Source organism: Prionailurus viverrinus, chromosome D4 (assembly GCF_022837055.1).
Source record: "Prionailurus viverrinus isolate Anna chromosome D4, UM_Priviv_1.0, whole genome shotgun sequence".
Taxonomy (NCBI): Eukaryota; Metazoa; Chordata; class Mammalia; order Carnivora; family Felidae; genus Prionailurus; species Prionailurus viverrinus.
The window spans coordinates 4,206,264-4,226,343 of NC_062573.1; the positions used below are offsets into that span (position 1 = coordinate 4,206,264).

Sequence of the window (20,080 nt, forward strand, 5' to 3'; positions counted from 1 at the left end):
TAGCAGGAGGGAACTTTCTGGGCGGGGAGTGGAAGTGTTCATATCCATCTTCGTACTCTACTTCACATCCTTCCATGCACAAGCAGTAAATAGATGGATGTGAAGTGATATATGTGGGCTGGTGCTTGTCCCTAAGCAGCCACCTCAAGGCAACTGGCCCTATCCCCGTGGGGTGGGGCCATTAACTAAAGCCCCGGCTGTTGACACTTTGGAGAGAGAACTTGGGGTGCCCACCAGCCCCCGATGCTTCACTCACTGTCTGCCATGTTCCTTCAGGGCTCCCATGGGTCCAGAGGTGAATGGCTGTTTCTGTGCCCATGAGGCTGGATGGACCTAGCATGTGCTCCGTTGAAACATCTCATTGTGCCAGAGAGCAGACGGGGACTAAAACTTGTGGGGAGCCATTTTGAAAGGGCTCCAATGGCCAAATTTGGGGCAATGGAAGATCAAAATGATGAAGAACGTGAATGGGTTATGACATAGAATAAAAAAGAAATCCTTGGATTTGAAAAAAAAAAAAAGAATTAAAAAAACCCCAAGGGATTCCTTACAAAAGAGGGTCAACTAAGGAGCGATGGAAACAGAAAATGGCATCTTATAGTGAACAAAATCTGGGCAGAAATCATCAGTGGGTGTTACCACCAGTGGGTGAAAGACTACTGGGAATAGGGTACGCACGCAGTTTTCAAAGAATTAACCCACAAATTGGCATTCTAATTATGTAGAGAAGAAAATCGTTTTACAAAAAGAGAAATCTGACAGATACCACCTCACCCAAATGGTTAAACCTCAGACCACTAATTTTGGGGGACACCTGGGTGGCTCAGTTGGTTAAGCATCCAGCCCTTGATTTTGGCTCAGGTCGTGATTTCATGGTTCGTGGGATCAAGCTTCCCATTGGGCTCCATGCTGAGTGTGGAGCCTGCTCGGATTCTGTCTCTCTCCTCTCCTGCTGCTCCTCCCCACCCCCCTCAAAATAAATAAATAAATAAATAAATAAATAAATAAATAAATAAGCATTAAAAAAACCCACCAATACTGGGATAAGCCAATATCTTCTGCACCGAGAAAGGACACATCACTTACGAAGAACTCCTTCCAAAAAATGCTTACCTGCCAAAATCGTCAGACAAGTCTATGCTGAGGACCATCCTTCAGAACCACTGACCTGGCCTCTTCAAGAGAGAAGAACAAAAAGCCTGGAGACTGTTCCAGATTGAAGGAGGCTAAAGGGTCACAATGACCAATTCAATGGGGATCTCTGATTGCATCCAGATCACAAAAGTCATAAAGGTGACACTGGAGAATATGCAGACTAAATATTAGATAATTATATTGAAACCTTATTAAATTGCCTGAATGTGACAATGGTAATATGGGGGTTTTCGGTCTTTTTTTTTTTCTCCTCAAATCTTATTAGGGAATAAGTGACAAACATAATTGTGTATATCTAGAGTGTACAGCATGATGATTTCATTACATATGACAAAATGATTACCAGTATCAAGGAAATTAAACACATCCATCATCTCCCATAGTTAACTTATGTGTATGTGGGGGGGGGGGGGAGGGCGGGGTCAGAGTGCTTACCATTTCCTCTCGGCAACTTTTAAGTATGCAAAAAATGTCTACATATGTATCCTTCCCCAAGGAATAATTACAATACTTAGCTTTCAATTCATCAATGTTTACTACCCATTGACAGTGTGCCCAGTGCTGTGCTGGGTGCCGAAATAGAAACAAAAAGAGATTATCTGCTCTCAGCCCTCAGGGACCCCCAACCTCACTGGGAGACCACAGCTAGATTCCCAGGCTCCAAGCCAACCCCTGGTCCCAGATGAGATTAGGGTCCCCAGCGATCCAAAGCTATCTGCTCTGTTAGCGGGGGTTGAGACTAATCCACTGGTCTCTAAACTTCTTCTTCTTCCTTTTTTTTAAAGGTGTGTGTGTGTGTGTGTGTGTGTGTGTGTGTGTGTGTGTGTGTGTAAGTAATCTCTACACCAAATGTGGGGCTTGAACTCACAACCCCGAGATCAAGTGTCACATGCTCCATCGACTGAGCCAGCCAGGTGCCCCATCCAAACTTCTTAATTTCTTGTTTCTTTATCTACAACATGATTTCCACTTGGGAAAATAAATATATATATATATAAAGTATGTATTTATATTTGTATATATATTTTATTTATTTATTTATTTATTATATATATATTTTCATATAAAATTAAAAGCTAACTTGAGTGTATGACAACACATCTAATATTTACAAGGATGCATTTTTTCCCTTCCAGTTTTATTGAGATATAATTGACACGTAATATTGTACAAGTTTAAGGTATCCAAATAGTGATTTGAGATATACATATATTGAGAAATGATTCCCACAACTAGTTAACACCCGTCACCTTATGTAGTGACAAATCTTTTTTATCTTGTGATGGGAACTTTTAAGATTTACTAAGTAGCTTTCAAAAATAGAATACAATACTGCTACCCAGAACTCATTTATCGTTTTTTTTTTTTTTGATGCATCATTGACATACAATGTCATTCGCTCCAAATATTACTTTCAGGTGTACAACCTAGTGATCTGACAATTCTATACATTACTCAATGCTCACCAAGGTTTCCCCGTATGATATTATTACAGTATTATTGGCTTTATGCTCTATGCTAGACTTTTCATCTCTGTGACTTATTTATTTTATAACTGTAGGTTTGTGCCTCTTTATCCCCATCACCTATTTAACCTACCCTCCACCCCCCTCCCCTCTGGGAACCATCAGTTTATTCTCTGTATTTAAGAGTCTGTTTGGTTTTTGTTTGTTTGTGTTTGTTTTGTTTTTTAGATTCCACATATAAGTGAAATCATAGGGTATTTGTCTTTCTCCCTCTGACTTGTCTCACCTCGCATAATGTCCTTTAGGTCCATCCGTGTTGTCATAAATGGCAAGATTTCATTCTTTTTTATGGATGAGTGATATTCCATTGAGTATATATACTACACCTTCTTTATCCATTCATCATCTATCGCTGGACACTTCGGTTGCTTCTATATCTTGGCTATTATAAATAATGCTGCAATAAATATACAGATGCATGTATCTTTTCAAATTAGTGTTTTTGTTTTCTCTGGGTAAATACCCAGTAGCAGAATTACTGGATCTTATGGTATTTGTAGGCATTGTGGTTTTGCAGGAGAATGCCCTGTAGAAGTATTTTTGGGGACAACTGAATTCAGTGTGTGATATTTGACTGGCTCCTGGATCACAAAAATCATAATGGATGGGTTTTTTAATTAAAAAAAAATTTTAGGTGATCTCTATGCCCAACGTAAGACTCAGACTCATGACCCCAACATCAAGGGTCATACACTCTACTAACTGAACCAGCCAGATACCCGCATAATGGTTGTTATTGAGATAACTGGGGAAATTTGAAAGTAGATTGAATAATAGAGAGCAATACTGCATCCACACAATGGTATTGTGGTTAGGTAGGAGTATGTCCTTGCTTTTAGGAGATTCATGCTCTAGTTTTTAGGGGTGGATCGTTGTGTAAAGTCGTGTAACTTTCAGTTGGTTCATCGGAGAGACGGGGAGGGGGGATTGTTCATTGCATTACTCTTGCAACTTTCTGAAGGTTTGAAAAATTCCAACATAAAAAGTTGGGGAAAAATAATGGCTATGTAGAGAATTTGAAAAAAAAATGCAGAGAGGCACAAGGAGTAAAATGGGAATAGCCTGATATCCCACCAGTGAGGAATTACAGCTGTTAGTAACATGATTTTTTTTACATACATAATGTACATATACGTTATAAAGTTGGAACCACGTATACTCTGCTCACTTCTCACTCTTTCTTCTGTCATTAAACATGCATTGAGGGGCGCCTGGGTGGCGCAGTCGGTTAAGCGTCCGACTTCAGCCAGGTCACGATCTCGCGGTCCGTGAGTTCGAGCCCCGCGTCGGGCTCTGGGCTGACGGCTCAGAGCCTGGAGCCTGTTTCCGATTCTGTGTCTCCCTCTCTCTCTGCCCCTCCCCCGTTCATGCTCTGTCTCTCTCTGTCCCAAAAATAAATAAACGTTGAAAAAAAATTAAAAATAAATAAAATAAAATAAAATAAACATGCATTGAAAACACATTTTTTAATGGCCTCTTATGTTCCATCAAAAAATATTCAGTTACTCTCCTGTTGTTTGACATTAAAGCGGTTTCCAGATTTTCTTTAGATTATTGCTATATATTATAATATAAAGAATCCAGTATAATATCTAATATGTGTAATCCACTATCTAATATATACCCAATATATAATACATTATAAAATTCAATATAATCCATTTTAAATAACCCCACAATGAACATCTTTGAGGATAAGAGTCCTAGGAGTGGAATTTTGGGGTTAAATGCCCTGAACTTTTTCAAGGATCTTGAACTTAAAAAAAATCCAGCTTTCCTGAGGTACAATTGATACACCAGAAAAAAAACTGTATAGATTTAACACACACCGTTGGATGAGTTTGGACATGTGTATGCATACATCTGTGATGCCCTTACCACAATCAAGGCAATAAACGTATCCATATACCTCCAATAGTTTCCTTTTTTTCTTATGGGGTGTGTGTGTGTCCCAAGGACACTCACCATGAGCGCTACCCTCTTAACAAATTTTGAGGTGCACAATACCGTGTTGTGAATCGTAAGCGCTGTGTCATATAGGATTCTGAACTATTTGGCAAATGGCTTTTCAGGAAGCTTGGATCATTTTACACTCCCACTAACAAACTACAAAAGTTAGGCACATCATTGCTAACACTGAGTGTTATTATTAGAAAAAATGTCTTTGCTAGATTTGATAGTGACAACAGCACAGTCAGTGAGAATGGTCCGGTGGACACAGTTTGGTCCTTCTCTTGCCTGACTGTCCTCGGGACCCTCCCTCCATCTCCAGCCTTCTCCCCCGTCGTGGTGGCTGTGATGTCATTCTCCCCTGGTCCCCGCCTGCCTCCCCGCCTGTGCCTTCCCTCCCCACTTCGCCCGTGCCTCATCTTTACTTGCCTGATAAATTACCGTCCCTGGCCTCTGTCCTTGGTTCCCCTCTCTCCCTCTGCCCACCCTCCTGTGGCATCGTATCCACACTCGGGACTTGCACCACTTTCTCGAGAACTCTTGTACCTCTCCCCAGCCCAGCCCTCCAAGGCAAGATGTCCTAAGGGAACCCACGTGGAAATTCCTGCCCCCCAAGTCAGAGCCCTGGAGAATGTCACCATCTCCAACCTCTGACCACATCCTGTCTATCCGACTTTCTGTATCAAGACTTTCTGTCTTGAAACTGTTCCCTTCTTGCCAAGGTCACTGCCATCACTCAAGTTCAGGCCACCTTCGTCTCCTCCCTGCTCTCCTACTTCCGGCCTCTCCCTGTCCATCCATCTTCTGACCAGTTGCCAGGTTGATTTTCACAACACGCTGTGTGATCGCGTCGTCCCCCTGATTAATACCAGAGGAGGGGCTCCCAGGTCCCGCCTGCCTTGCTTCCTGCCGAGTGTCCAACTCCCCTGCCCCCAACCCCTCTCATTTAATGCTTCCCCACATACCCGGCTCTTTAATGCCTGCACAGGTCTGCTCAGCCTGTCCCTTCCTTCGGGAGTGCACATTCTCTTCCTCCTGCCACCCCAGCTAGCCAGCTCCTGCTCCTCCTCAAAATTCTGTTCACACTCCCACGTTTTGTTTAAAGGACTCGCTGACGCCTTTCCTCCCCTGGGGGAGCTGCCCTCTCTTTCTTTGTACTTCTTTGTACCCTGTGCAGTCCCTATCAGAAACTTCTGGTCTTTTAACTCTCTTATTCATTTCTGTATTCGTTTTTCTTGAGGGCAGAGTCTTTGTGTTCCTGTGCCCGGCACAGTGCCAGACACAGAAGTGAAGTTTGTTCAAGGAATGTCTGAATGAATGAATGAATGAATGAATGAGGTAGCATTTGCCTCGCTGTGGAAAGGCACGGCAAGTCTAGGACCGTAGAGAAGATACAGAGGAGGATGTGCCTCGGAGACACATTCAGAGGTAGGCTTAGCTGGAGAAAGCATCCGTCAGCTGTGGTCCAGCAGCCCCAGGATGCCTTGTTTGGGTGACATGCTCTGCTCAAACTCTCTTTGTCAAGTAAGCAGCCCCTTCTCCCAAGAGAGGACGTGCTGCTTCTCTGCTAGCCTTCCATGGCTCCCCAGGGCCCTTGGGACACGCCCAGGCTTCAGAGCCAGCCTACCTGTCCCGTATAGTTGGAGCCCACCCAGCTTACTATCCTCACCTCCCCACCTCGCCCCTGCCCTGCGGCCACACCCACCTACCTACTCTTCTGCAGACCTGGCAAGCCCTATAACCTGCCCCCCCCCCCCCACGCCTTTGTATGGGCTGTACTTCTCTTTGGAAAGCTCTTCCCTTCTCTCTACTCTCTTCCTCAAAGGCCTGGTGTCAGCTTCACCTCCCCAAGGAGGCCTGCCCTCACCGACCAGGTACTCACATCTACCCGAATCTCCTCTGTGATGCAAACAATTCCACTTTCTGCAGCCCACACTCCAGGGACCCACATGTCAGCCTTGACTCTCCCTCCCTGAGGCCATGGGCCTGTCCCTTGTCACTCTGAGTCTCAGTTGCTCTTTCTGTTCCTTCCCACTCAGGGCATCCCCCCTGTGATTCCTGCCCTCATGGCTTATGAAGAGAATCAGATATGTTGAAAGGAGAGGCCGGGACAGACCTGGGTTCAAATTCTGGTTCCTTTGCTAACCAGCTACGTGACCTTGGGCCAGGCACCTCCTCTCTCTCAGCTTGCAGTTCCCCACCCTTGCGCTGGAAATCTAACAGCACCACCTGGGTAGCTGGGAGGATTAATGAGGTTGTGGCATGTAAAGTGCTTAACAGAACACCTGTTCTACATCTGGAAAGCTCTCAATTGGTGTTGACCGTGATGATTAAACCAGGCAGAGAAAGGATTTATAATAAATTCTAACGTGCTACGGTAGCGGGAGGTATTCGCTGATTTCCCAGAGACTTGTACAAGCTCCAGATGGGAAAAGGGGGGGGGGTGGTGCCCACTCCTGCTCACTGTCAGCTGGGGGGTCACTCCACAAGGGCTCATTTCATTCTCTGGGGTTAGGTAGTGAAACACCCATCCCAGGCCTTGTTTACAGTGATTGGGATTTTGTGGGTCTCCTCAGGGAACCCCAAATCCGCTAAGTGTCCCAGGGGAGTCCGGAGTGGGTGGCGGGAATCCACATGGCTGGGACACGGCCGTGGGCCCGCTGTGCCTTCCCACTGGGCGTCTGTGGCTGGGCAGCGAGGTTCGGCACCTGGGCGCTGTGCCAGGCGCCCTGAAGCCTGGAGCAGCTGCTCTAATTCATGCAAAGGAAGGCGCCCAGGTTTGCCCTGTCTATTTATAGCTTATTTATGAAGAAGGAAAAACAAGGGCCCAGTTGCCTTAGCAACCAGGAGCATCATGGGCTGCTTTCCCTGCAGTGGGAAATTGGCCAAGACTCCCGGTGGGGGGCACCCCCGGATGTGTGTGTATCCTGACAGAGGATGGGGGTGAACCTTCTAGGACCTGTCCCACTCTGGATTCCTAGCAGCCTACAGGCCACCTCCAGAGGCCCCAAGACAGGGAGGGTGCTTGCCAGGCCCTTGGAAAATCCGGGGTGGTGCAGGGGGCCACGCACACCTGAACTCTCTGTGGAAAGGCACGCTCTGGTCTCTCGGTCTCGGTGCTGACTCCTGTCCTGTGGGTGCCCACCCTGCTGCCTCAGACCCTCTTGGGAACGTCTTCTGGCTGTGATCTGATGCCCCTAAAGGGCACTTAGTGCAGTGAACTGAAGGTGTAGTTCCCAGACCAGCACTCCTTAAGGCTGTGATCTGGCCAAGAGCCTGGCACCAAGGAGGGGCTTTAATAAATACTGAATGAACGCATAAATGAAATGCTTTCATTCAAAGTGCATGGTCTTAGGACGCATGAGGTAAGGGGAACATTGTAATGTTCTCTCATTTTACACATGGGGAAACTGAGATTCAGAGACATGAAGAGACCAGCCTGAGATCACACAGCTGGGAAATAGCTGGGCTGGATGAGAATCCTTGGGGAGGAAACCTTGCTTTTGCTCGGGCAAAGCCCCAGGGAACATGGGAACTTGGGTTCCAGCTGAGCCGTAATCGAAGGGAGGTGTGGTTCTGTGTCTGGTCTGGGGCTGAGAGGCATGTGGTTTATATCTTGACTGCCAGTTGTCAGCTGTGCAGCCTTGAATCATTGGCTTCACCTCTCTGGGCCTCAGCTGTTTCATCTGTAAAGTGGGGCAGTGATGCCCGGTCCTTGGGGACCTCTAGCTCCCCGAGAGGGCGGGGACAGTATCTGTCTCCTAATCGTCTGTTTTTCCAGTGTTGGCACAGTCTCAGCGCCTGGGATGATCAGGAGATCCTGTGTACACAGCAGATTGGGTGTTCTCAGGGAAGGTGGGTTGTTAACTATATTACTAGGGAACTGAGGCACAGAGAGCTTGATGGTTCCCCTGAGATCACACAGCCAAATCCAGAGCTTTACTGGTCTGTCAAGTTTTGGGGCCCTTGCTGGGGATTAAGTGGGACTGTGTCCACACCCTGGGGAGGGCATTCTGGATGGGGTTGCAGTCCCAGGGGACAGCAGTCATGTTGGACAGGGAGGCTGAAGCAGGGGTCTCTGAGTGCTGGGGACTGGGAGCTGCCCTTCAAACCACTGAAGGGACCGAGGCCCTGTCACAGGCTGAGTGGAGCTTGCCTGGCCTTGGGCTGAGCCTCTCAAAGGCCAGGCCCAGGCTGCCTGGAGGCTCTCTGTCGCCCTCTGCTGGCTCCAACTGTCTTTGCTGGGCCACCTCCAGAGGCCCCAAGACAGGCAATGCCTCCCCTCCAGCTGTCTGAGAGCGATAAAGGTACCTAAGAGATCCACGTAAGAGGAATGCCCCGGGACAAACCGAGATCACAAATCATTTCCATACCCTCTCCTGGCTCCTCTGGGTCTCACCCAGACTCTATGGCAACACAGGCGCCCTGCCACCGCCCTCTGGGGGCTGCGGGCTGCTGTGCTTCCTTTGCCGCAATCGCATTCGAGTCATCACTGTATCTGGTGATTGACTGCCCATCGTTGACGTTCCTTGGCGTGTAGAAGCATCGCACACTTCTGCCTTCAAGTCCACAAAGCTCTCCCTGTGTGAATGTCTGTCTGTAAACTCGCCCCACCACTATTTATTTATTTATTTATTTATTTAGAGACAATGCAAGTGGGGGAGGGGCAGAGAGAGAGAGGGAGAGAGAGAGAGAGAATCCCAAGCAGGCTCTGTGTCATCAGCACAGAGTCCGATGTGGGGCTTGAGCCCAAGAACCATGAGGTCATGACCTGAGTCAAAATCAAGAGTCGTCACTTAACCAACTAAGCCACCCAGGCGCCCATAAATTTCCCCTTGTTAATAGGACATCAGTCATACTGGGTTAGGAGCTACCCTAATGCCCTTTTTCTTGTTGTTTTTTTAATGGTTATTTTTGAGAGAGAGAGACAGAGAGAGAGTGCGAGAGGGGGAGGGTCAGAGAGAGAGGAAGACAGAAGTTCGGAAGCAGGGTCTGTGCTGATAGCAGAGAGCCAATGTGGGGCTCAAAACCCAATGTGTGTGTGTGGGGGGGGGGCCTGGGTGGCTCACTTGGTTGAGCGTCCAACTCCGGCTCGGACATGATCTCACAGTTCGTGAGTTCGAGCCCCATGCCGGGCTCTGTGCTGACAGCTCAGACCAGGCTTCGGATCTTCTCTCTCTCTCTCTCTCTCTCTCTCTCAGACCAGGCTTCGGATCTTCTCTCTCTCTCTCTCTCTCTCTCTGCTCCTCTGCTGCTCACGTTCCATCTGGCTCTCTCTCAAAAATAAATAAACATTAAAAAAATTAATTAAAAAAAAAAAAGAAAAGAAACCAATGCGGGGTTCATAAGATCATGACCTGAGCTGAAGTTGGATGCTTAACTGACTGAGCCACCCAGGCACCCCCCTAATGACCTCTGTAACTTAATTCCCTCTGTAAAGGCCCTGCATCCAAATTGGGTCACATTCTGAGGTATTGGGGGTTGGGACTTCAACATAAGAATCTAGGGATGACAGGGGCGCCTGGGTGGCTCAGTCAGTTGGGTGTCTGACTTTGGCTCAGGTCATGATCTCACAGTTTGTGGGTTCGAGCCCCACATTGGGGTCTGTGCTGACAGCTCAGAGCCTGGAACCTGCTTCGGATTCTGTGTCTCCCTCTCTGCCCCTGCTGATGCTCTGTCTCTCCCTCAAAAATAAAGAAATTAAAAAAATAAAAAATATATATAAAAAATAATCTTGGGGTGACAAAATTCAGCCCCTAACATGAGGAGAGGAGGTACATCTGGTTCATCTTGTGTTCATTCCCTTGAGGCTGGGCCCAGGGCAGGAGTGAGAGAGTTTGATGAATATTGTAGAGGCCGTTCTAGGATTATTTCCTGACTCCCACGGCGTCCAGGGCATGTCAAACTGTCCTGTCTTGGTCTTATGGTGATGAGTCTCTGTCATCAGGAAATGGACTTCTCTAGAGCAGAGCTCAGATCTTCTCATTTTTGACAATCACCAGAGGATACAGTCAGACTTTTTCATCAGTAGATTCCTGTGGAGGTAGGTAGGTGAGGCTTCATTTTCCTAATTCCACACAAAAGGCCCAGAAAAGTAATGAAAGAGAATTCAATCTTTGACAAATATTTATTGAACACACAGTTGTGACAGACTCTGTCACTTCATTCCGCAGTTACCGAGGCTGTCGCTTACTTGCTATGAAATGAATGTATTAATATTAAGTACTATTTATTGAAAAGCTGCTATATGCCAGGGATACAAGCTTTCCGTGTACAATTTTCAATTCTTACAGCAGCCTTTTACAAATCAAAATAAAATTAATCTAACATAAAATGCACCGTGCAGTTCGGTGGTTTTTAGTATATTCACAATGTCATGTAATCATTACCACAGCCTATTCCAGAACATTGTCATCACTCCAAAAAGAGACTTTGTGCCTCTCAAACAGTCACTCCCCATTTTCTCCTCCCCCCATTTTCTAGCAACCACTAATCTAGTTTCTCACTGGAAACTAGTGATTTGCCTAGTATGGATTTCACAGAAATGGAACCATATTACATGTGATTTTTTTGTTTTTGTTTTTGTGCTGAGCTTCTTTCACTTAGTGTGTAGTATTTTCAAAGTTCATTCCTGTTGTAGTATTTATCAATGCTTCATTCCTTTTTATGGCCGAGCAATATTCTGTTGTATGGATGTACCACATTTTGTTTCCAAATGATGGACATTTGGGTGGTTTCTATTATTTGGCTATTATGAATAATGCTGCTATGAATGTGTACACGTTTTTGTGAACATATGCTTTTGATTCTCTTGGGTATATACTTCAGAGACAAATTGCTCAGTCTATGTTTAACATTTTGGGCAACCGCTGAACCGCTTCCCACCAGGCGTGTATGAGGGTTCGGGGTTCCCCATAATCCTCACCAACTTTTGTTATTTTCTGTCTTTTTAATTATAGCCATCCTAGCGGGTGTCCATTGTGGTTTTGGCTTGCATTTCCCTAATGACTGATGATGTTGAACATCTTCTCATGTGCTTCTTGTTCATTTTCACAGCAGTCTCTTGAGATAGCTGTTATTTCCATTTGGCAGCAGAGGAAAGAGATTCAGAACTGAGAGGACTCGCTCAGTGTAAGGAGGACGTGGCACTGTGCCTGGAACTCGCGTGTGTCTGTGTCCTAAGCCCCCATGGAGTCTGATCAACAGTAGACACAGCTCTTGTGTGGTCAGCAGGAGTCTGGTCTCCCGTGCCACCAACTGGGACAAGTCCTTTCCCGGCCCCCAGCGTTAGTTACTCCTCCGCGCCACTTGGGGCGAAATACTCCAAACACGTCCGGGGTTCTCTAGGAGTCCAGAACTCTAAGATCAATCGCCCAGGCGCGGAGTTTGCCCCGCCCCTTCAGGCCAGGTCGCCGCAGGCGCCGGAAGTGCCCTGCTCTTTTTTTACTAGTTCCCGCCCGTGTTCCGGAAATACTTTCTCGGGAAGATGGCGGCTGTGTCGGTCTATGAGTCCCCGGTCGGAGGTTTCTCTTTTGATAACTGTCGCAGGTGTGGCCATGCCCGGGGCCAGGTTCAGGGCGGGAGTGGGAGTGCGGTGCCGGGGTCGGAGCTGGGCCGCGGTCTGATCTGGGAAGTCCAAATGAAGGGTGAACGGCGGGGCCTGCGGCCTGCGCCCCGCGGCCCGTGTGACTCAGGGGAATGAGGGCCTGAGAGTGGGTTTCTCTCAAAGCCGAGTCTGCCTTTCCGCTTGCCCAGCGCACCCGGCCAGTCCCCATCTCTGCCTCCTTGGGCGAGATGCGACCCCTCTCTGACGCTTTGCATGCCGAATAACGCGACACTAGTCCTGATCTTGAGGGGATTCGGTGAACAGAGGGATGGAAAGCGAATAGTAGCTTTTCTCTTCCTGAGTTCCCTATTAGACATTCTTCGTGCCAGTGCGGCGCAAGGTGGTCCTGCCCTTCGACGCTTTATTCTCTGCTTTGCTTTCAGAAATGCCGTCTTGGAAGCTGATTTTGCGAAGAAAGGGTACAAGCTTCCAACGGCCCGGAAGACTGGCACGACCATCGCGGGGGTGGTCTATAAGGTGAGCAGGGATAGGCCGGCAGCAGCAGCAGTGACAGCTGATTACAGGATGCAGGCCACTTGGCCTCCTTTCGCTTCTCTGGGCTCTGTCAAGAAGGGTGCATATTTCAGAGAACGTCAGGAAAAGGGCCTTTGGGATTTGTCGGGAGGTTTTGTGCGTTTATCAACAGTTTATATTCTTTTCTCACTTTGCAGAATTTTTGACGGGAGACCAGTACTTTTCTGTCTTAACGTACTGCTTTGGGAAGCGGGGTGATATAATGGGAGAATACAAGATTTCTGGTCAGACAGGTGTATGTAGCCATTTAACTTTTATGCTGCTTCCAACTTTGGGCAAGTCACTTCTCACAGCCACGCTTTCCTGCCCATCAAATGAACAGAGTAACTCCTGCCTTAAATTGTTGAAAGGTCGAAAGAGAGAATGGTTATCGTGGTTAAAGATAAAGGGTGGCATATTTTATTTTATTTTATTTTATTTTTTGAACTTTATTTATTTTGAGAGAGACCGAGCTTGCACACATGCGTGAGCAAGGGAGGGGCAGAGAGAGAAGGAGAGAATCCCAAGAGGCTCCATGCTGTCAGCGCAGAGCCGGACTTGGGGCTCCATCTCACCAACCCCTCAAGGGTTTGGGGGAAGCACGGGACGGCTAACATTGTTTTCCCTAGAGTAGAGAGGTGTGGGTTTGTATATGTGAACTTGTTTTAAAATATATGTTTTTAAAAATAGGATGGCATAGTTCTTGGAGCAGATACAAGGGCAACTGAAGGGATGGTTGTTGCTGACAAGAACTGTTCAAAAATACACTTCATATCTCCTAACATTTAGTAAGTATCAGTTGGTTTGAATAGCTCTTATATTTTCAAACTTGCCAGAGCCAACATGGAATTTACTGTGTTCCTTACTAAAACCTGTTGTTTAACTTGTATTTTCTTTTTATCTCCCTTAAATGGTATTTTCATCTGCCTGTCACCTGAGCTGGTTATCCTCACGTTCTCTCTTTGCTTTAGTCTTTAATTCGCTTGGTCCCAGTTCTGTTTCAGCTGTTCCGTCTGCTAAAGCCTTAGTTCATATGCTTGTTTCTCAGCTGGACTATTGCATTTGTCATTTATCTGTTTGTTTGTTTGTTTATAGCAGATTAAAACCCCCAAATCGTTTTTTACCTTGAGAGAGAGCTCAGGGGAGGGGCAGAGAGAGAGAATCCCAAGCAGGCTGTGCAGGGTCAGTGCAGAGCTTGTTGTAGGACTTGAACTCATAAACCGTGAGATCATGACCTGAGCCGAAGTCACCTGCTTAGCTGGCTGAGCCACCCGGGTGCCCCTGCATTTGTCATTTAAATGGCCTCTTTGCCTTTGGTCTCTTTATTATCTGTTCTTTTGCCATATTGAAGTTTGTAAAACACAGATCTGATTATGTCCTTTTCTTCTTTAAAAACATTTCAAGAGACTTTTCACATTTCCACACTGCTTTCAGAATAAAATTGAAACTCTGTAGCATGATATTTAAGATCTTGCACAATGTCACAAAAATTTACCTTTTCAGCGTATTTCGCTGCCATCGTCTTGTGTTCCAGTTACAGCCAGACTCTATCTGTTCGCTTCATCTCTAAGCTCTTTCACCTTTGCTTTTGCCAGTCCCTCTGCTTAGAATTGCCCTTTCTTCTTGTTTTTGCAGTGTTTCTTATTTGATCCTTTCAAATCCAGCTCATATGAAACCTCTTCTCAAAAATCAGAATTAATCGCTCTCTCCAGTTTCCCATAGCATTTTGTGCTAATGCTACTATATCGTATTATATAAGGTATTATAAATTTTGCCTACTTTTGTTTCCTGCACTCAACTTTGCAATCAAATACTAGGACTGTTTCATATTTTCTTTATTCTCAGCACTTTGGAATGGCTGGTACCTGGTGGTAAATGCTTGGTGAATGTTAAATTTTAAGGTTTTTAATATGTCTTGCTCTTTGGTACAACTCAGATATGTTTTTAGGAGTAATAAAATGCTCAGTCTGGTAACAGCACAGAAGCTAATGATTTGCAATGTTCTGTTGAGGCGCAGAAAATATATTTGCATATAACAAGATGAGTGTTCTCAGTTTCACGTTTATGTAAGATTAGTTAACAGTGCAGAATATGCGCAAAAACATCTCTCTGTGTACCTAAACTTGATGGAAGTTATCCAAGAAGCTCCACTTCTAATTGAGCCCTTTGGTAATTGAATTTCATCTAAGTTTCTAATTGTATTTTTTAGTTGTTGTGGTGCTGGGACAGCTGCAGACACAGACATGACAACCCAGCTCATTTCTTCCAATTTGGAGCTCCACTCTCTCTCCACTGGCCGCCTTCCCAGGGTTGTGACGGCCAATCGGATGCTGAAGCAGATGCTTTTCAGGTAAGATTCCAGGATAGGGGTTTCTATAGCATCTTTTTCTTATGTCTTAGGTTTTTGGCATCTGGGAACCTAGAAACTACAGAAAAAGCATTCAGGTATACACATTTTATTCTAGAAATCAGGTGTTAACCATTTTAATTTCAGAAGGCTTTTGATTATGTATTTGAATTTATGGGGTCTGTTTTTTTCCCCCATGAAGGTAACACATGTGACCAACCAAGTCATTTCCTGAGGCATAGGGTATTACTGGATTACAAACAGTCCTCTTTTGTTTATAGAAAGAAAGTTACCTTTGAGTTCATCTTGTGAACACAGACACAGACACTTGGTTTTTTTCTCTCTCTTGTAGGGACAAAGTAGCAGTGAAATAAAAAATTGTATTTGTAGTTGGCTGTGAGTGGGTATAATAACATTAATATTAACCCACATTTACCTGTCTCTTTGTGCTGGGTCCTGTGCTTCGTGGTTTATGCACGATCTCCTTTTATCCTTGGAACTCTGAGATGGGGACTGTTAACATCAATATTTAAGTGAAACTGAGGCTTACAGAAGTATAGTCACTTGCCTGATCTGACCTTCATGCCATGCTGACTCCCACCCACAGCTCCTCTCAGTTTTGTCTCCTTTTTTTCCTTAATCACATCATCACTTTACGTTTGTGTAGGTCTCCTGGTTTTCAAATCCTAAGTCTCTTTTCTCATTTGCTTCTCATTTGCTCCTTGTAAAGAGAAGAGAGACCGTGTATTAGAGCAGAGCTTGGAAACAGCCTGAGCATTTAGTCATGGGTTAGAATACTAGCTTCTCTTTTGGAGACCTGCATTACCTTTAATAGATTCTCTCTTTCTTTTTCTCTCTCTCTCTCTTTTTTTTCTTTTTGAAGTTGACCAGAGGCCTTTATTATTCTGGTCCTCCTCATTCATTAAGCAGCTTACAAAAAACATTTTCTTCATCTCTGCTCCAAGCGGCAGCAGCTGTATCGAGGCCTGCAAGATTAAAGGGAAGCAGGAATAGAAAGCAAAGATTGTAAGCTGCCAGCACACAGGCCATGTTCTGCTTGTAGAGAAATTATATTTGGGTCACAGTGTCTTTAAAATTATAGTGGTCAATAAATCTAAATTGGGGAGATTGGAATTAAAAATCTGGATTTCTGGCTTTTTAAAAAAAATTTTATTTTTTCTGGCTTCTTTTGAAAAAATTCAGAAAGAGGGTGGGATGATAGGTGGCAGTAATCTTCTGGAACTGAGTGGCAGATGTTGCCTTTAGAAGTGGGAGAAGTGCTGTGGTCTGTCGGTCCTTGCCTGGTTTCACTTCCTGCTTGCCTGGCCCTTGCCTTCCTGTGAACTTGTGGGTCTTTGTCTGTGAGTCTAGCATGGCCCTGGGCTCTCAGCACGTGGCTGTGAGGCACAGCGTAGCTGTGTAGCAAGGGCTGTGGCATAGTTCCCATTTTACAGGTGGGAAGACCAGGACTTAGAAGTTTATGGGTAGGAAGTCTAGTCGTATCTACCTAATCTGTGCTCTGGCTGTACTGAGCCCTTATGTCAGTGATTTCCTTTTGTTTATGTCCATGGTCATCGTTGTAATCCTGGAGAATTATCGCTTATCAAATAAATTTTCCCAGTACAGTGGTGAGAACTTGTTAAAGCACATCTGTTATCAAGAGGTCTGAAGACCTTTGTGATTTTGATTTTAAATTTAAAGCTCCCTCTGGTGGTTTGTGTGGTGCATTACATTTAAAACAATTTTTAAACTTGTAAAATTGCAGTTAATAGCAAATGTTCAAGATGCTTTCCAGTCATCTCGCTAAACCTAGCAGATGTTTCTGTTAATCTCTTTAGAGTGTTTTAGGAATTCTAAATTCACTTTTTTCAATGTTTTAATGTTTTTACTTACTTTGCAAAATTTGCAAAATTTTAGTTACTTTGCACAAATTAAATTTTACCAAAGTTTTGAGAGGAACATTTAAACATTTAACCGGGATGCTTGCGGTTCATTATATCTTCTTACATTTTTGTTGAGTTACATAAAATGAGTTACAAAAAATTAAGTGGTATAAGGGGGTTTGACTTTAGAGGTTTTGGTTCAGGTCTCATCTAAAGCACTTAGAGTTGTGTGACCTTGGGCTGTTCATCTGACCTTTCTTAACCTCATTTTCTTCCTCAGTAAAACGAGGATAATAGTTTCTGACTCTGACTGGAGGAGGAAATGAATAAAGAAGCAAGGCTTACAATAATGCCTAGTACAGGGCCTGATGCACAGTTAGATCCCCATAAAATTCAGAGGCTGAGAAAGAGAACAAGATGTAGTCAAGGTGCTATTACTGTTCTATTTTTCCCAGAATGACCCATTTCTGTGTAGGTGAGTTGGTGAAGAAAGGGGGTTTGATAAATAGAAGTGGACATCTTTTTCCTCATTTAAGCAGTTTTTTTATTTTACTTGTATGATGGCTGGATGTATTACTGTTCCTTCTGAGCATGAGCCTCCTAGTTGAATCTAATAGAAGTCTTTGTGGTTCTGTATTCTAGAAACTCTTTGAATATATAGAGACTCTTTTATTTATTATATTAGTGGTGCTTTTTTTCATAGGAAAGAATAAATATACATTGTAAAAAGGTTGGAAAATACTGAAAAGCCCAAAGGAAAAAATAAAGATTTTACAATTCAGGGAGAATCATGTTTTGGTTGGGTGTGTGTACTCCCACTCTTTTAAGTTGTTTGTTCACCCATTCATTTGTTCCTTCTTTGCTTCCTTCCTTATTACTAGCGTGTGTTCACAGTAAAACTTAAGACAGAAGATAAGAGATAAACTAAAAATACAAAAATTATCTGAGTTCCTACTACCCATAAGCAGTTGGTGCTAGCAGGTTACTGTATGCCTTTCAAGCTTTTTTTCCATTTACTAATACATATTTTGTTCCATAAAAATGGGATCATAGTTGTGTATTCTATCCTAGAATACAACCTAATCTTCCCATCTGCCAGTTCATGTTGCATAGTTTCCATTTGGAGCATTTCAAAATGAGTATCACCTTTGAAACAATTTTTGTAAAAGTAACATGCGACGATTATAAAAAATTCCTACAGTGGAAATGTGAAAAGAAGGAAGTAAATGTCATGCGATGTTTCGTTACCTAGACACAGATATTGTAAACCTTTGAGAACTATTTCTTCCAGATGTTTTATACTGTTGCTTATGTGCTCATTTATTACCAAAATGGAATCCTGTGTGTGGTTTTGTAACTGACCTGTTCTCATAATAGTATATCGTGATTGCTGTTCCCAGTAGAGAAGGGTTTTTACCTTGAGCCCACAGAGGTGTTCTGGAGACCTGTAACCCTCCCAAAACAGTAGAACCTGTGTGTACATTGTTATGGGGTCAGGGTTCCACAGTATGAATCCGTTTTTCAAAGGGGTCTATGACCCATCAGTATTAACTTTTGGTGGTATCGCAGTATTCCATTCTCTAGATGTGCCATAATTTAACCAGTTTTTGAATTTTAACAATATTGCTCGTTTTAAGGTAGTCCATGAACCTTTGAAACATAGAACCTTTAGGTACTTACTTGTGTGATTGATTTCTCAGGCTGTATTCTAAAGTAAATTCCTAGAAGTGGATTATTGAGTCAAAGGTATGCATGTTGAACATTTTGATACATACTGCCAAAACCACCCTTTGGAAAGGTTGTACTAAGTTGCACTACCATCAGTAGTGTAGGAGAAATAGCCAAACTATGGAAAGAGCCCAAATGTCCATTGACTGATGAATGGATAAAGAAGATGTGGTATATATGTTCAATGGAATATTACTCAGCCATCAAAAAGAATGAAACCTTGCCATTGAAATCTTGCAACCACGTGGATGGAGCTAGAATGTATTATGCTAAGTGAAATAAGTCGGTTAGAGAAAGGCGGATACCATATAATTTCACTCGTGGAATTTAAGAAACAAAACAGGTGAACATAAGGGAAGGGAGATAAAAGAAGAGAGTTGGAAGCAAACCTTAGGAGACTTTTTTTTTTTTTTTTTTTAATGTTTGTTTGTTTTGGGGAGTGGGGAGGGACAGAGAGATGGAGACACAGAATCCACATCAGGTTCCAGGCTCTGATCTGTCAGCACAGAGCCCGATGCGGGGCTCGAACTCATAGACTACGAGATCATAAACTGAGCCGAAGTCAGTCGCTTAACCAACTGAGCCACCCAGGCGCCCCAAGAGACTTTTAACTATAGAGAACAAACTGAAGGTTGGTGAAAGGAGATAGGTGGGGGATGGGCTAGATGGGTGATGGGTATTAAGGAGGAAACTTGTGATGGGCGCTCGGTGTTATATGTAAGCAATGAATCACTAAATTGCACACCCTGAAACCAGTTTTACTGTATATGTTAACTAGAATTTAAATAAAAACTTGAAATTAACAAAAATAGTGTATGAGAAAACGTCACACAGATCTGGATCGTGTAGTGTTCTATTGCATAGCTATATATATCAGTTTGTTTAGCTAGTTCTGTTTCCGCTTTTTTGGCATCATAAACTGTTGCAGTAAACATCCTTGTGCATTTATTTCTGTGTATCTGTCTTAGTATATCCTTAGAATTTGATTCCTGGAAGTAGCGTTTCTGGGTCAGTTTTTGAGGATTACAATAACTTGCCAAAGTATTTTAGATTCTTTTAAAGACATCAGACAGAGGTTATATTTAGCTTGGAAGGGAACTAACTGATTATTGTTGACTTTATGTAAACACTGTGTCTGGTAGGCAGTTGGGGTAGTGGGTCAGGCACTGGACCTTGCTGGGGGTGGTGGGTCTGGTAATTCCCCCTCCTTATCCCAGAGCCCAGAGAGCTAGTCTTGACCCTGCTATTACCTCATGTGGCTTAGGACTTGTTTCTTTTCCTCTGCCTGGGCCTCTGTTTTAAGACTGTTTTAAAATCCTTTCCTGCTCTTTGATTTTTCACTTCTAACTGGAAGATTCTTTTTTTTTTTTTT

General features: G+C 44.2%; 1 protein-coding gene across 1 annotated transcript in view; it reads left to right on the top strand.

Moving 5' to 3' along the window:
• Positions 1 to 12,033: 12,033 nt before the first annotated feature.
• The window catches only part of PSMB7 (proteasome 20S subunit beta 7), a 59,193-nt gene continuing 51,146 nt past the window's right edge, over positions 12,034 to 20,080 (top strand). The window contains exons 1-4 of the mRNA XM_047830986.1: positions 12,034 to 12,179; positions 12,621 to 12,714; positions 13,441 to 13,538; positions 14,960 to 15,100. Coding sequence (XP_047686942.1) covers positions 12,118 to 12,179; positions 12,621 to 12,714; positions 13,441 to 13,538; positions 14,960 to 15,100 — 395 coding nt within the window. The 5' untranslated portion in view covers positions 12,034 to 12,117. The remainder of the gene's footprint in view (positions 12,180 to 12,620; positions 12,715 to 13,440; positions 13,539 to 14,959; positions 15,101 to 20,080) is intronic.